Source organism: Microcaecilia unicolor, chromosome 4 (assembly GCF_901765095.1).
Source record: "Microcaecilia unicolor chromosome 4, aMicUni1.1, whole genome shotgun sequence".
NCBI classification, from domain to species: Eukaryota; Metazoa; Chordata; class Amphibia; order Gymnophiona; family Siphonopidae; genus Microcaecilia; species Microcaecilia unicolor.
Window position 1 is genome coordinate 277606139 of NC_044034.1, and position 17184 is coordinate 277623322.

General features: G+C 45.8%; 1 protein-coding gene across 3 annotated transcripts in view; it reads right to left on the reverse strand.

The window, feature by feature from the left end:
- MSL3 (MSL complex subunit 3) overlaps positions 1 to 17184 on the reverse strand; it is a 109689-nt gene that overhangs the window by 77076 nt on the left and 15429 nt on the right. For all 3 annotated transcript variants that reach the window (XM_030201598.1, XM_030201600.1, XM_030201599.1), the window contains 2 exons: positions 15685 to 15785; positions 14566 to 14654 (listed from right to left, as the gene is read on the reverse strand). In XM_030201598.1, the coding sequence (XP_030057458.1) occupies positions 14566 to 14654; positions 15685 to 15785 (190 nt within the window). The remainder of the gene's footprint in view (positions 1 to 14565; positions 14655 to 15684; positions 15786 to 17184) is intronic.

Genomic DNA, 17184 nt, shown 5'->3' on the forward strand with positions numbered 1-17184 from the left:
TCGTGGGAGGGGCCAGGATTCATAGTGCACTGGTCCCCCTCACATGCCAGGACAACAACCGGGCACCCTAGGGGGCACTTCTACAAAAACAAAAAAAAAAGGTAAAAGAGCTCCCAGGTGCATAGCACCCTTCCCTTGTGTGTTGAGCCCCCCAAATCCCCCTCAAAACTCACTGCCCACAAGTCTACACCATTATTATAGCCCTAAGGGGTGAAGGGGGGCACCTACATGTGGGTACAGTGGGTTTGGGGGGTTGGACGACTAATAAGCATTAAGCAGCACAACTGTAACACGTAGGGGGGGATGGACCTGGGTCCACCTGCCTGAAGTCCACTGCACCCCCTAACAACTGCTCCAGGGACCTGCATACTGCTGCCAGGGAGGTGGATATGACATTTGATAGTGAAAATAAAAAGTTGTGAAACATCATTTTTTGTGGTGGGAGGGGGTTAGTGACCACTGGGGGAGTCAGGGGAGGTCATCCCCGATTCCCTCTGGGGGTAATCTGGTCAGTTTGGGCACCTTTTTGAGGCTTGGTCGTAACAAAAAATGGACCAAGTAAAGTCGCCCAAGTGCTCGTCAGGGACGCCCTTCTTTTTTCCATTATCGGTCGAGGACGCCCATGTGTTAGGCATACCCCAGTCCTGCCTACGTGTTACAGTTGTGCTGCTTAATGCTTATTAGTCGTCCAACCCCCCAAACCCACTGTACCCACATGTAGGTGCCCCCCTAGATTTCGACCCAAATCGGGAGATAGACGTTTATCTCACAAAAACGAATAAATCGGTATAATGGAAAGGCGATTTTGGACGTTTTCAACTGCACTCCATCGCGGAAGCGTACAAAGTTGATGGGGCGTGTCGGAGGCGTGGCGAAGGTGGCACTGGGGCGTGGTTATCGGCCGAGGAGAGATGGGCGCCTTTCGCCGATAATGGGAAAAAAGTATGCGTTTGTAGCTAGAATTTAGGGCACTTTTCCTGGACCCTGTTTTTTCACGAATAAGGCCCCAAAAAGTGCCCTAAATGTCAGAAGTGTAGTAACACGTAGGGGGGGATGGACCTGGGTCCACCTGCCTGAAGTCCACTGCACCCCCTAACAACTGCTCCAGGGACATGCATACTGCTGCCAGGGAGGTGGATATGACATTTGATAGTGAAAATAAAAAGTTGTGAAACATCATTTTTTGTGGTGGGAGGGGGTTAGTGACCACTGGGGGAGTCAGGGGAGGTCATCCCCGATTCCCTCTGGGGGTAACCACACCCCAGTGCCACCTTCGCCACGCCTCCGACACGCCCCGTCAACTTTGTATGCTTCCGCGATGGAGTGCAGTTGAAAACGTCCAAAATCGCCTTTCCATTATACCGATTTATTCGTTTTTGTGAGATAAACGTCTATCTCCCGATTTGGGTCGAAATCTAGGCGTTTTTCTCTTTCAATTATAAGGTGGATAGTGAAGTTTGAGGCATTGTCTAGAATTTGGCAACTGAAATTCACTGCAGTAAAATAGGCCCCTAAATCTATAAACTTGCACATACAATTTTATAAGTTGCATGTATCAGTTATAGAAAGTACCAGTTACGTGCATAACAATTTAATTAGCTGCTAATCGAAATTAGCCACTTCTTGGCTATATTTGGTGCTCTTAGTTGGGATTCCAGACATTGAGTATGCAAAATCCACAGTGCACAACTGCAAGGGAGGCATGGATATGGGAGGGGTCTGGGTGGGTCAGGGGCCTGTCTGGCCCTTGCATGTATATATTACAGAATACTAGCAGTTATGTGCCTGACAGCAGTTAAATCAATGGCTTGTGTAAAAGCGCTTGCCTAAATTTAGTCTCTAGTCCTAACTCAATTACTGTAATGCTATGTACGCAGGATGGAAGGAGAGTGTCCTCAAAAGATAAGCAACCCAGAATACAGCGGCTAGATTGATCTGTCACGTTTCTCGCTTTGAAAGGGCTGCTCCTTTATTGTGCGAGCTGCATTGGCTCCCTATTAAAGCTAAGGTAATCTTCAAGCTCTGTGCTCTTAACTTTCCAAATAATATATGGTGCATCACTGGATTATATGCAGCCTTTGATTGCATAATGTTCACTTTGGCACCAGAAGTTATCTTTGACTTCATCTCCCTAATTACAAGAAAATCACTTAATCAGCAATTTCCACCAATTTCTCTTTTCAAGGTACCAAATACCATTAAAATACAGACAGTTACCCGTTATTCCGTAAATTGCTGACATCATTTCTCTTTAGGAAATTTCTTTCTGAAGGTCATCTTCACCAGGCTTCATTTAGGAGTGTTGTTCTAGACAAGTTCATGGTCTCTATGATGTTTATTTTTGGAATGGTTTTGAACTTTTGATATTAAGTATTGTGTTCTTATACATTGTTTTTACTTATTTGCTTATTCTCACTGTGCTTTGTAAGGCACATTGAACCGGAGGTTGTTTGGAATAATGTAGCATATAAATGTCATAAATAAATAAGTTGTTTTCTCACGCTACAGCCTACCATCAAGTTGAGCATTTTGCAATATATAAGATGTTATCGTATGGTTAAAGTATTGTAATTGGACCTTAATTTGATGTGTTTATCCCTAGCTAGTGAAATTGACATGCCAAGTACATATGTAATTCCCGCTATAGTAGTCACACTTAGTATACAGCATCTAACTTCTGTGTATGAAGGCAGCGCAGGAACGGGTTTGGGGGATGACTGCATCCAGTAATCAAGAGGCAAAACCTAAAATGGGTGGGTGCATAAGAAGACTGGCCAACAGGAAAAAAAAAAAAGAAAGAGATGACAGTGCACCTATAAAGTGTCCAGTGGGATCTCATTTGCAGTGATATGCATATTTCTGGAGCCCATACTGTATATTTCTCACTATACTAGGCCTGTAAGATGGCCCTGCTAGCCCTCAGATTTCCTAGTATTGCTGTCATCAGCATAATTTTACTGTCTCCCTACAGCTGCATGTAAGAAGAGTGCTTGATCAGTACATGGAAAGTATTGGCCACATGTCAAGGTGACACTTAGGAGGAACTGATGCTATGCGGCCCATATATGGCAGATAACATGGATATAACCTTGATGGTAAAGAGAGACTGAGGACCCTGCAAAGTCCAAGATGTTCCAACGGAAATATGTGTTCAGAAAATAGGACACCAGCAGGCTTATTTTCGAAACAGAAGGGCACCCATCTTTTGACACAAATCGAGAGATGGGCATCCTTCAAACAGGGTCGCCCAAATCAGCATAATTGAAAGCCGATTTTGGGCGTCCTCAACTGCATTCCGGCGCGGAGACGACCAAAGTTCATGGGGGCGTGTCGGAAGCATAGCAAAGGCGAGACGGGGGCGTGCCTAACACATGGGCACCCTCGACCCATAATGAAAAAAAGAAGGGCATCCCTGACGAGCACTTGGGAGACTTTACTTGGTCCATTTTTTTCTTACGACCAAGCATCAAAAAGTTGCCCAAACTGACCAGATGACCACCAAAGGTAATCAGGGATGACCTCCCCTTACTCCCCCAGTGGTCACTAACTCCCTCCCACCCTTAAAAAAAAAAAAACTTTTTAAATATTTTTTGCCAGCCTCAAATGTCATATCCAGCTCCATGACAGCAGTATGCAGGTCCCTGGGGCAGTTTTAGTGGGCGCAGTGTACTTCAGGCAGGCAGACCCAGGCCCATCCCCCCGTTACACTTGTGGTGGTAAATGTGAGCCCTCCAAAACCCACCACAAACACATGTAGGTGCCCCCCTTCACCCCTTAGGGCTATGGCAGTGTTGTACAGTTGTGGGTAGTGGGTTTGGGGGTGAGTTTGGGGGGCTCAGCACCCAAGGTAAGGGAGCTATGCACCTGGGCGCAATTTCTGAAGGCCACTGCAGTGCTCCCTAGGGTGCCCGGCTGGTGTCCTGGCATGTCAGGGGGACCAGTGTACTATGAATGCTGGCTCCTCCCACAACCAACTGGCTTGGATTTGGTCGTTTCTGAGATGGGCGTCCTCGATTTCCATTATTGCCGAAAATCATGGACGACCATCTCTAAGGTCGACCTAAATTTCAAGATTTGGGTATCCCCAACTGTATTATCGAAACGAAAGATGGACACCCATCTTGTTTTGATAATACGGGTTTTCCCGCCCCTTCGCCGGGATGTCCTGCGAGGACGTCCTCAGGAAAACTTTGGCGCCCCTTTCGATTATGCCCCTCCAGGTGTTTCATACTACTTGTTTGCTACATGGCTTCTGCACACTGGGATCACACTTTACTGAAAAGGGATTAGCCAATGGCCACTAAGTGTGCATGTGAACACAAGCAGGAGAGGATGATAGAATAGAGGAAATTGCCATTTTTGTATACACATAAAAAATAACAGAATATTACTATATTGTGTAATGGAAGTTAACAGGAAAATCCATATATGATCACTTTAGTTTAGGAGAAATCACATGATTTAGGAGAAATGAAACTTACCACAGTGTGTGTGTGTGTGTATATATATATCCTTAATCAGGTTAAATTAGAAAGAGGAGGTAATCTCTCTTCCAGCCTACTGAAAAAAGAGCAACGCTTGATTCATCAGTGGAATACGGTAGTTCCTGGTGGACTTAACCGTGAAATTGATTGGTTAAACATTTGATATAACCAATGGGAATCTTGACCGCTAGTACGCATGTGCGGGCGTTTTTTTGCCTTCCATGCTGCTAACGGATGTGTGCTCCTAGCCGTCTTAAGAAGCCGGTAAGAATGATTGACAATTTTTAAGTTTTGATGTTGTAAGAATGTGTAAAATAGTCAAGTAGGATTGAATATTATGCACATTACATTTGTAGGACGAATGAATAACCCTTGAAGACGCCTTAGTTGGTGAAACACAATTGTGTCGGGTTGTATGTTTCATTCTACAGTCTGGAAGAATTCCAGGCAAAAGAAACTTTTATGGACACTTTCACTGGACTCATAACAAGTTTTGACGAAACGAACAAAGTTTTGATGTCCAAGTATAGAGAAAGACAATTCATACGACATCTGATGGAATATCAGTAACGATGGATAATATCTATACGATTTAATACTATATGGGACAATAGATACTATTTACGATAAGATATGTTAAGATAGTTAAATATGAATGTCCAGTTGATATGTGAAGATTTAATATGGTTTTAAGAATTTATTAGGAAATCATATTTAGATTGAAGTGGTTGAATGATAGAATGATTGAAAGTGTATGTGATCTGTTTTATTGGATGTATGTGATATATATATAAAAATATTTTTTGAGATAATAAAGTTGACATTAGATTTAAGAAGAAAACGGTTGTTTTTAATATTAAATGTATGTGGAATGCAACCAATTAAAGATTTAAACCTATAAAATCATATATATATATATATATATATATATATATATATATACACATACATACACACATATATATATATATGGTAAAATTATGTATAATCATACCTGATAATTTTCTTTCCATTAATCATAGCTGATCAATCCATAGACTGGTGGGTTGTGTCCATCTACCAGCAGGTGGAGATAGAGAGCAAACTTTTGCCTCCCTATATGTGGTCATGTGCTGCCGGAAACTCCTCAGTATGTCGATATCAAAGCTCCATCCGCAGGACTCAGCACTTAGAGAATTACACCCACGAAGGGACACTCTGCCCAGCTCACCACCGCCGAAACGGGGGAGGGGAATTAACCCAGCTCATCCCCACACAAGTGGGGGAGGGGAATCCGTCCAGCTCATCCCCGCGGAGCGGGGGAGGGACACCACCCCGCCGATGCGGGGGGATCTGGCTTATCCTGCAACCGCAACCGCGGGAGGAGCTGACTGACCCGAACACCGCCGAAGCGGGAGGGGTACAAAACTGCCCTACAGCCGCACGAAGCGGGAGGGAGTGCCGGCAGAATTATAAGTCTCAATCCAGCCCCGTAAAACGGAGGGGAGAGGAATGCAGCAGCTCACTGTAACACAAACTCGTCTTAACTCTTGAAGAATCCAAGTGAAAAAACTTGAACACGAAGTCTTTCTGAAGTAACTGAAGAGTAAACTTGAACCTGAAATGCAACCAGAATAAAACAATACAGATATCTGGGAGGGGCTATGGATTGATCAGCTATGATTAATGGAAAGAAAATTATCAGGTATGATTATACATAATTTTACCTTCCATATCATCAAGCTGATCAATCCATAGACTGGTGGGATGTACCGAAGCAGTACTCACCCAGGGCGGGACATAGAAATCCCTGACCGCAACACTGAAGCTCCAAACCGGGCCTCCGCCCGAGCAGCCACAGTCAAGCGGTAATGCTTGGAGAATGTATGGGCCGAAGCCCAAGTTGCCGCCTTGCATATCTCTTCCAAGGAGACGGAACCGGCCTCTGCCATCGAGGCCGCCTGAGCTCTTGTGGAGTGAGCCTTCAGCTGGATAGGCGGCACCTTCCCTGCGGCCACATAAGCCGCTGCAATGGCTTCCTTGACCCATCTTGCCACTGTAGGCTTAGCAGCCTGCAGACCCCTACGAGGACCTGCAAACAGGACAAACAGATGATCCGATTTCCGGAAATCATTGGTCACTTCCAAGTATCTGATGATGACTCGTCTCACATCCAGATATTTAAGAGCAGAGTACTCCTCTGGGTAGTCCTCCCTACAAAAGGAAGGGAGACAGAGCTGCTGATTCACATGGAAGCGAGAAACAATCTTGGGCAGAAAGGAAGGCACTGTGCGAATAGTCACTCCTGCCTCAGTGAACTGCAGAAAAGGCTCTCGACATGAGAGCGCCTGGAGCTCGGAAACTCTTCTGGCTGAAGTGATAGCCACCAAAAAGACTGCTTTCAACGTCAGGTCTTTCAGAGATGCCCTCGACAAGGGTTCAAACGGCGGCTTCTGCAATGCTCTTAGCACCAGGTTGAGATTCCACGCAGGCACCACTGAGTGCAGAGGAGGGCGCAGGTGATTAACTCCCTTGAGAAAGCGCACCACATCTGGCTGGGAAGCCAGGGAAGCACCCTTCAGGCGGCCCCTGAAGCAAGCCAGAGCCGCTACCTGGACCTTAAGGGAACTGAGCGACAGGCCTTTGTCCAGACCTTCTTGCAGGAACGCCAACACTGAAGAAATTGGAGCAGTGAAGGGAGAAAGTGAGCCTGCTTCACACCACGCTGCAAAGATACGCCAAACCCTGGCGTAAGCAGTAGAAGTAGAGCGTTTCCTCGCTCTCAGCATAGTGGCGATGACCTTGTCTGAGAAGCCCTTCTTCCTCAGACGCTGCCGCTCAATAGCCAGGCCGTAAGACCAAAGGGGGAGGGATCCTCCATCACCACGGGACCCTGATGTAACAGGCCCTGCTCCACTGGCAGCCGCAGAGGATCGTCGATTGAGAGCCTGATCAAGTCCGCATACCAGGGACGTCTGGGCCAATCCGGACCCACCAGGATTATCCTGCCGGGATGTCTTGCCACCCGGTCTAGGACCCTGCCCAACATGGGCCAGGGTGGGAACACATAGAGAAGCTCTTGTGTCGGCCATTGTTGGAGAAGAGCATCTACTCCCAGGGATCGAGGGTCCCGTCCTCTGCTGAAGAAGCGCGGCACTTGGCAATTGGCCGATGACGCCATCAGATCTAGGCTCGGCTGGCCCCAGCGCTTCGTGATGTCCAAGAACGCCTGAGCAGATAGCTGCCACTCTCCGGGCTCCAAGGTATGGCGACTGAGAAAGTCCGCCTTGACATTCATGACTCCGGCAATGTGGGCCGCTGACAGCTGTTCCAGGTTCGCTTCCGCCCACTGGCATAGACTCATAGCCTCCTTGGCTAGAGGGGCGCTCTTGGTACCTCCCTGGCGGTTGACATAGGCCACAGCCGTGGCATTGTCCGACAGTACCCGTACAGGCTTCAGCACCAGTACCGGGATGAACTCCAAAAGCGCCAACCGAATGGCTCTGAGTTCCAGGAGGTTGATAGACCACTTCGCCTCTGCAGGAGACCAGAGCCCCTGCGCTGTCCTTCCCAAGCAGTGGGCTCCCCAGCCCGACAATGAGGCGTCCGTCGTGACGACAATCCACTCTGGGGTCACCAGAGGCATTCCTGCAGACAACTTGTCTGCCTGCATCCACCAGCTCAGCGCCTTGCGCACTGCTGGATCCAAGGGAAGACGCACCGCATAATCCTCCGACATCGGAGTCCAGCGCTGCAGCAGAGAGTGTTGTAGTGGTCTCATATGAGCCCTGGCCCAGGGCACTACTTCCATCGTGGCCGTCATAGAGCCCAACAGCTGCACATAGTCCCAAGCCCGAAGAGGAGAGGCTACCAGGAACTGGTCCACCTGAGCCTGAAGTTTGACAATCCGATTGTCTGGCAGGAACACTCTGCCCACTTGGGTGTCGAATCGAACTCCCAGATACTCCAGGGACTGAGTCGGGCGCAGCTGGCTCTTCTCCCCGTTGATGATCCATCCCAGGGAGCTCAAAAGAGCAACTACCCGGTCCACAGCTTTGCCGCACTCTGCATAAGAGGGGGCTCGGATCAACCAGTCGTCCAGATAAGGATGGACTTGTACTCCTTCCTTTCGCAGGAAGGCCGCTATGACCACCATTACTTTGGAAAAGGTCCGCGGAGCAGTAGCCAACCCGAACGGGAGGGCTCTGAACTGGAAGTGTCGGCCCAGGACTGCAAAACGCAGAAAGCGTTGATGAGGAGGCCAGATGGGAATATGCAGGTACGCTTCCTTGATGTCCAAGGAAGCCAGGTACTCCCCTGCCTTCACTGCCGCTATAACAGAGCGGAGAGTCTCCATGCGAAAGTGCCGCACTTTCAAGGCCCGATTGACCCCTTTGAGGTCGAGGATAGGCCGGACAGAACCTCCTTTCTTTGGTACCACAAAGTAAATGGAGTAACGCCCCTTGCCAAGCTGACTTTCTGGCACCGGAACGACCGCACCCAGGCGGATCAGATTGTCCAAAGTCTGCTGCACTGCCACAGCTTTGACCGGAGACTTGCAGGGAGAGAGTACAAACCCGTCTCTTAAGGGTCGGCAGAACTCTAGCTTGTAGCCGTCTCTGATGACTTCCAGCACCCAAGCGTCTGAAGTTATTGTGGTCCACTCGCCCAGAAACGAGGACAGCCGTCCTCCAATCTGCACTGGGGCGTGGACCAAGACCCCGTCATTGGGTACGAGACCCTGGGGGAGGACCGGAGGGAGCACCTCCGGGACGGCGGTCTCTGCGAAAGGAACGCTGCTTGGGGGAGAAATGCCTCTTAAAGGAAGAGGGGGCAGAAGAACCCGACCTGCCCGGGCGGGTACCGACGGGCTTCCTGAAACCGTCCTCTGGAGGTACCGGGACGAGCACTAGCCCGAGCCCTGACCTCTGGTAACTTCTTGCCCTTAGATGTGCCGAGATCGGTCACGATTTTGTCCAGCTCGACCCCAAAGAGCAGCTTGCCTTTAAAAGGCAACCTAGCCAGGCGGGATTTAGAGGCGTGGTCAGCAGACCAATGTTTCAGCCAAAGCCACCGCCGCGCAGAGACTGTCTGAGCCATGCCTTTAGCTGAGGCTCTCAAGACATCATACAGCAAGTCTGCCACATAGGCTAAGCCCGATTCCAGGGCTGGCCAATCATCCCTCAAGGAATGATCCGAGGGGGAAGCCCGCTGCACCATAGTCAGGCACGCCCTGGCCACATAGGAGCCGCAAACTGAGGCCTGCAAACTTAAAGCAGCCGCCTCAAAGGACGACCTTAAGGCCGCCTCCAATCTCCTGTCTTGGGCGTCCTTTAGGGCCGTGCCACCTTCCACCGGCAATGCCGTTTTCTTAGTCACCGCAGTGATTAAAGAATCCACGGTAGGCCACAGATAGGCCTCACGTTCACTCACAGCCAAAGGATAGAGGCGGGACATAGCCCTAGCCACTTTAAGGCTCGCTTCTGGGACATCCCATTGAGCCGAAATTAAGGTGTGCATGGCATCATGCACGTGGAAGGTTCTAGGCGGGCGCTTCGTCCCCAGCATAATGGCAGAGCCAACAGGGGCTGAGGGAGAGACGTCCTCCGGAGAGGAAATCTTCAAAGTGTCCATGGCCTGTAACAACAGGTTGGGCAAATCCTCTGGGCGAAAAAGCCGCGCTGCAGAGGGGTCATCCGCTCCATCCGAGCGGGGATCCGTCTCCTCCAAGGAATCCGCAAAGGACCGTTGGGAGACCTCAGACACGCTGCCCTCATCTACATCGGAGGAGACAAATTCCTCCAAGGCCTGGGAATCAACCCGAGGGCGTTTACCTCTGGGAACCTCAACCTCTTTACCAGACGAGGGAGCGGGGGCAGCGTTGTGCATGAGGAAGGCCTGATGCAGCAGCAAAACAAACTCGGGGGAGAAACCCCCCAGACTGTGCACTTCCGCAGCCTGGGCAACAGCCCTAGGCGCACTCTCAACCGGCGCTCGCAACAGCGGGGGAGAGGCCTGCTGCGCATCCAAAATGGCGTCCGGCGCGAAACTCCGCGAAGGAGCCGCGCGGGAAGAACGGCTCTTAACTTTAGCCGCTTCTGTGCCGTCGCCCAAATTAAGGGCGTTCATGGCATTAATGTCTCCAACCTCAAGGGCGGCCCAAGAAGAAGCCGTCCGAGCCGCGTGGCCGGCCAAAATGGCGGAGGCGAGGAGCGGGGGATGGGCGTTTATGGCGGGAAAAACCGCCACGCCGGAGGAAGGACCGGGACATTCATCGGTCACGAAACTGCCACCCAACAAGGGCGAATCAGGCTTTAAGACCCCCGCATCCCCTCTAGAAGCGCTCAAGCGACCCGGGGAGCGACCCTTTGCGCCCTCGCCCTCCGACGCCATGTGCCACGAGGAGAAGAATCGGGGAACCCCCGCCCGCTATAAAAAGGTAAAATTACCTGCTGTCCGCTCCGAGTTGTAACGACCTGGTGTCCCAGTGAGTAGCTGCAATAGACGCTTAAATAAACGTCGAAATAAACGCCTTTAAAGACGTTTAAAATTTTTTTTTTTTTTTTTTTTTTTTAACGGAGCCAGCGGGAGGGGGGAGAAAAGGAGGGACCTGGCACCACCAGGTTTGCACTTGCTCAAAAGAGCCCTCAACCCCAGGCACTCAACAAAACCTAAAAATTAGGCTTGGAGGCCTAGCCAGAGCTGCTGCTGCTGTGCGTGACCACCACCTGCTGAGATAGAGAACATACTGGGGAGTTTCCGGCAGCACATGACCACATATAGGGAGGCAAAAGTTTGCTCTCTATCTCCACCTGCTGGTAGATGGACACAACCCACCAGTCTATGGATTGATCAGCTTGATGATATGGAAACATATATATACTGTTGTAAGTTTAATTTCTCCTAAATCATGTGATTTCTCCTAAACTAATGTGATCATATATGGATTTTCCTGTGAACTTCCATTATTATGTTATTTTTTATATGTTTACAAAAATGGCAATTTCCTCTATTCTATCATCCTCTCCCGCTTGTGTTCATATACATATTTGCGTCTGGCTTTTCTGTGCGACAACCTGCTCCAAAGAGAACAATTATTTTGTATTGGCTTAGTGAAACACCAATAAAGATTTTTACTGGTTGCTAGAGAATGACACGGAGACAGGAAACCGCGGGGACAGGGGACAAACTTTGTCCCCGTGTCATTTTCTATGAACTGGACTGTTATTTATGTTTAAGTGATGCCTACAAAGATATTTAGATTTTTTGGAAAAACAAGCAAACATACTGGCCACAACTAGCAAAATTTGCATGGGAGATCCTGTACATCCTGCTACCAGCACATCTTCTATTCCAGGAAGGACTGTGGAAGACAGGAGAGCTAGATTGAATCCTGAGCATGTTGATGATTTCTTATTTATCCACAGATTAAAAAACCATAACAGTGCTTTATAGGGCATACTTTTCCCCTTCAGGGCATATAGAACGGGTTGTATTTTATACCCCTAGACATTTTAACAGTGTGAATTAGGATTTCTTGATGTAGTTGAAATCACCTATTGTTGGGGTTGGAAGGGTACAGAGTGGTGGTGGGAAGGAGGGTTATTATAGCTGCTCATTGTTATTATTGTTCTCTATTTGTAATTTAGACAACAGTTGCACAGCATATTGTTCCTTTTTATATTTTAATAAAAAGATTTAAATATAAAATCATAAGTGTTCAAGGTTTCTGCAGATGAGGACAGAGCCCACGGGGACGGAGACAAACTTTGTCCCCGTGTCATTCTCTACTGGTTGCAGGGGCAAGGGACAGGACTACACAATACCTTCAAGAGGAGTAACATTTTGTATGTTACTAGGCATTTAAGAACAGGAGTTTGAAACCCAACAAACTCCAAGCCATTAGGGATATGGCCAGATGGATGCTACGATGAATAGAGAGGGATATAACCACCAGAAGAAAGGAGGTGTTGATGCCCCTCTACAAGTCGCTGGTGAGGCTCCACTTGAAGTATTGTGTTCAGTTTTGGAAGCTGTATTTTGCTAAAGATCTAAAAAGACTGGAAGTGGTGCAAAGAATAGCTACAAAAATGGTTTGGGATTTGTGTTGCAAACCGTATGAGAGACTTGCCGACCTGAACATGTATACCTTGAAGGAAAGGAGAAACAGGAGTGACAGGATACAGACGTTCAAATATTTGAAAGATATTAATCCGCAAACAAACCTTTTCCGGAGACGGGAAGGTGGTAGTACTAAAGGACATGAGTTGAGGTTGGGGGGAGGGGGGAGAATCAGGAGTAATGTCAGGAAGTATTTTTTCACGGAAAGGGAGGTAGATATGTGGAATGCCCTCCCGTAGGAGGTGGTGGAGATGAAAATGGTAACGGAATTCAAACATGCGTGGGATAAACACAAAGGAATCCTGTGTAGAAGGAATGGATCTACGGAATCTTAGCGGAGATTGGGTGGCGACGCGGGTAACTGGAGAGTAAAACCAATGCTGGGCAGACTTCTACGGTCTACGCCCTGATCGTGACTGAATAGAAAGGGATGGGCTGGAGTCTAAATTTTAAGGGGCTTTGACATTAGCTTCAGAACTTCTAGTACAGGAACAGTGCTGGGCAGACTTTTAAGGTCTGTGCCCTGAGAATGGCAAGGACAAATCAAACTCAGGTATACATTTAAAGTAGCACATATCACGTAAAATGAGTTTATCTTGTTGGGCAGACTGGATTGACCATCCAGGTCTTTATCTGCCGTCATTTACTATGATATTTGGCAGCTTTGACCATTTAGAAACAAAATACTTCCAAAATATTTTGAAACTGTAGCACTGAATATATTTTACATCAGTCCAGTTGCTACCATAGTTTCCACATTTTTTGTTTTGCTTATTTTTACATAAAGTACACTCTGAAAGGAATGGAGAAAAAGACAGATAATGCCTCTATCAATCCATGACACGACTGCACCTGAATACTGTGTACAGTTTGGTTGTTCCATCTCAAACAAGATGTAGGAACTACAAAGCTATACAGTGAAAAGCAACTAAAATGATTACAGGAAAAGAATGGTTCCTAGGGTCAATGCCTTCAAATAGTTTAGTTTTGTACATAGCACAATCATAATGAATTGCACTCCTAAGTCAGGATTATGTGGATTTCAAATCTCTCAAATTTACTGCTAACAAAAATCACCAACACTTGAATAGTACCAAAAAATACCCCCAACTTCCTTCTGCTTTCATAACATATAATACATATATAGGAAATAAATCAGGTGTGGTTGGAGGTTTTATTGGGGATCGCAGGCCCGATTAAAAGCAATGGGAAATGTAACTACCTTTCTGCCACATTTTCTTGGTCTCTTGACTGCACTTTGAGCTTTCTCTCCACACAATACACAATAGAAGTGTTAGTAACAGTAATTATTCTCAATGCCCTTTATGTTTTTCTCCTTTATCACTGTGTCCAATTTGCCTGAATCAAACTTATCAGTTGGAATATAAACAAACATCGCAAGTGATCACTTCATTCTCCACAGTACTGATCCAGTGCTTTTCTAGTAGAGTGATTCTGTCGCATTTATAAAACTTCCAGTGAATGAGATGTGCCACTTTATTGTGCATTTCCGTATAGAAATTTTCCTATTAGAACTCTGCAGTCAGCTATATGAGTGTTTCCAACCTTACAGAATTTACTAGGAGTGTTTTGTTTTTGTTTTTTAACAAAAACTGAGTCGTGCTCTATGTGTGGAAAAAATTTGAATAATTAAAATCACTGCCATTTATGGAGCACAGAGTAACTCATGATAATGAATGAAAGGAACCTCAATCACTGAATGGCTTAAGAGAAGCCATCAGCTTTACAAGAGAGTTAGTGTATATAAAGAGATTAAAGGAGGTCTGAGCTATTTCTTCATGAAAAGATTATTAACCAGAAAAGACCACTACATAATTCTCAAAGCCCCCACTAAAAACATACATGACAATATTATACAGTGACATGAGAATTTGGGCATATTTTTGTTCAAGAACTGTACGCAAATCCATTTCAAAAAGGTCTTTCTACATATCAATTAAAAAACAACAACACAATGTACCATTTCTGACTTTTCATCAAGGTCGCTTTCTTCACTTTTTATTTCTTCATCTGATTCTTCATCACTGTCATCAGAAGAGCTACTGAATGCTGTGTCAAGGACAAAACATTTAATCATTAGCATTTTTTCCTCTCCCTTTCCCCTTTCCTTCTCAAAGCACTTAGGAAACCAAGGGCCCTGTTTACTAAGGCACGCTAACAAGCACGTTAATGTTACATACACCCCATATATTCCTATGGGCATCTCTAGCGTTAGCGCATACTAGAAACACTAGCGCAACTTAGTAAACAGGGCCCCATGTGCAATAAACCACAGTTCATAATTTCCTTTGCTTTTGAGATCATTGACACAGCTACTGTACCTGTATATAAATCAATTGGTTGTACTACAAAAAGGTGGTGTATCAAGAATCTCAAACATTAAGAGGCTCATTTTCAAAGCACAGACATACAAAGTTACATATGTTACTATGTAACTTTTTAAGTCTATGAAAATTAGCACGTTATGTTAAAACAGGGTTTTTTTGTTTTTTTTTTTAACTGTATGTGTACAGCATGATCCGCTTGAAACTGTTTTGAATAGCTTTGAAATAAATAAGGTTGAGTAGAAATAGCCTATTCATGAAATTACATAATAAATGTCATACAATTATTTATCTGCTGCACTAAACTATGGGGTCCATTTGCTAAGGTGTGCTAATGGATTTAGCACGCGCTAAATAAGACACCCATTACAGTCCTATGGGTATCTTATCATTTAGTGAGCGCTAATTGTTAGGGCACATTGTTAGTATATCTTAGTAAAAGGAGCCCTACATGAATAAAATAATTTATCATACTAGTGGGACTTGAAAATAAAGAACTTTGAGCTGCAATGCCTCTAGACTCTTGTATGTGTAGATATTAATGCAGCTGTCAAAAGACAATTAAAACCACTTCATAAAGCAAAGGCTCACACTTCCAAACACAAGACTGTAAGCTTGAAATATGCCAAGTGGAGTGACCTGGGTTCAATTACTTTCAGAATTTTTAGGGAAGAAGTGAGTCCTGTCTCAGGGTGTGGTGTTCCAGTTTTGGGTTGCCAAAAAAGATCTGGTACCCACACAAACATCCAACTTACAGTTTTCATCATTCTCCTCTTCCTCGTCAGCAGGAAGGCTTTTCAAAACAGAGTCTACACCAGGCAACCTACAATGTTTCTTCTTCTTTCCTTTCCTTCTCCTGTAAGAGAAGTAGAACATTAGAACATAATAGCCATACTGGATCAGACCAATGGTCCATCTAGCCCAGTATCCTGCTTCCAGGTCACATGTAACTGGAAGAAACCCAATTACTAGCACTGTTCCATGCTACCAATCCCAGGGTAAGCAGTGGTGTGGAGGAGTAGCCTTGTGGTTAGTGCAGTGGACTTTGATCCTGGGGAACTGAGTTTGATTCCCACCGCAGCTCCTTGTGACTGTGGGCAAGTCACTTAACCCTCCATTGCCCCTGGAACAAAATAAGTACCTGAATGTAGTTGCAAAAAACCTCAGAAAGGTATCAAGTCCCATTTCCCTTCCCCCATGTCCATCTCAGAAACAGGCTACTGCACTGAAAAATCACAAATTATTTAAAACCTTTTTATTGCAAACTGTATGAAACAAGAATAAAACAGGAACTATATTCAGTGTGTAGCAGTTCAATTCCCATACAAATCCCCTCCCCCATCACAATAGTATTTCAAAATGTAACTGAACACTAACCCTCCCTATCCCCCCCAAACCCAAAACAGAATATCATTCAAAAGCTACAATAACTAACAGAAGTATTGTACAATACTATAAAAGAAAAAGAAAATGAATAGGGAGACTGGTGTCATATCTCCCCACCTAATGAAAAGTAAAACCAACTGAACAACTAATACCTACTATAAAAGACAAAAAGTCAAACTAAAAAAATAAAATAAAACTACATGAACTTGAACTAAGACTAGCTAAGAATTTCAATAGGATGCAGAGAGGAACTCCGCTCTAAATCTATGACTTCAAGAAAAATTAAGGATTAAACTATGAGCCAAAGATTGAATGTATACTCCCCAAATATCCAGCAACAACTTTTTACATTTAGCTGTAAATTTGGCTTTTGGATTCAACCATCAGTGCATGCAATCGGCTGCGCCAGACCGAAAAGGCTAGAGACTCCTTATTAACCAAACACTGAGAATACTCTTTTCACCCAGTATGCCAGCCTTCCGAAGTAATAAACAATGACCTCAACTTTGAATTTGAAAGGCCTCATATTTGTCCAAGAGTAAACCTGCCAGCAAGAAAGGAATAGATGCACCCAACAATCTTTCCATGTAATCTTACTGTTGCTGGCCAAAAAGCTTTAATCCTTGGGTAAGACCAGAAGGCATGAAAGAAAGAGATAGGCACTTGAGTGCACTTTAAATAAATCAGGACATCTATCTACCCGACTTGTAAGCCCTGTGGAGCACTCTAAATTGGTACCTCTCAGCTCTGCATTTACTGAAATTTCCAGTATTTGTTTAATCAATTGGTACATATCCGAGACTCTAAAGGAGATATCTATATCTACACACCATTTATTTTGTCTACAAGGCAACATCACCGCTTCCCAC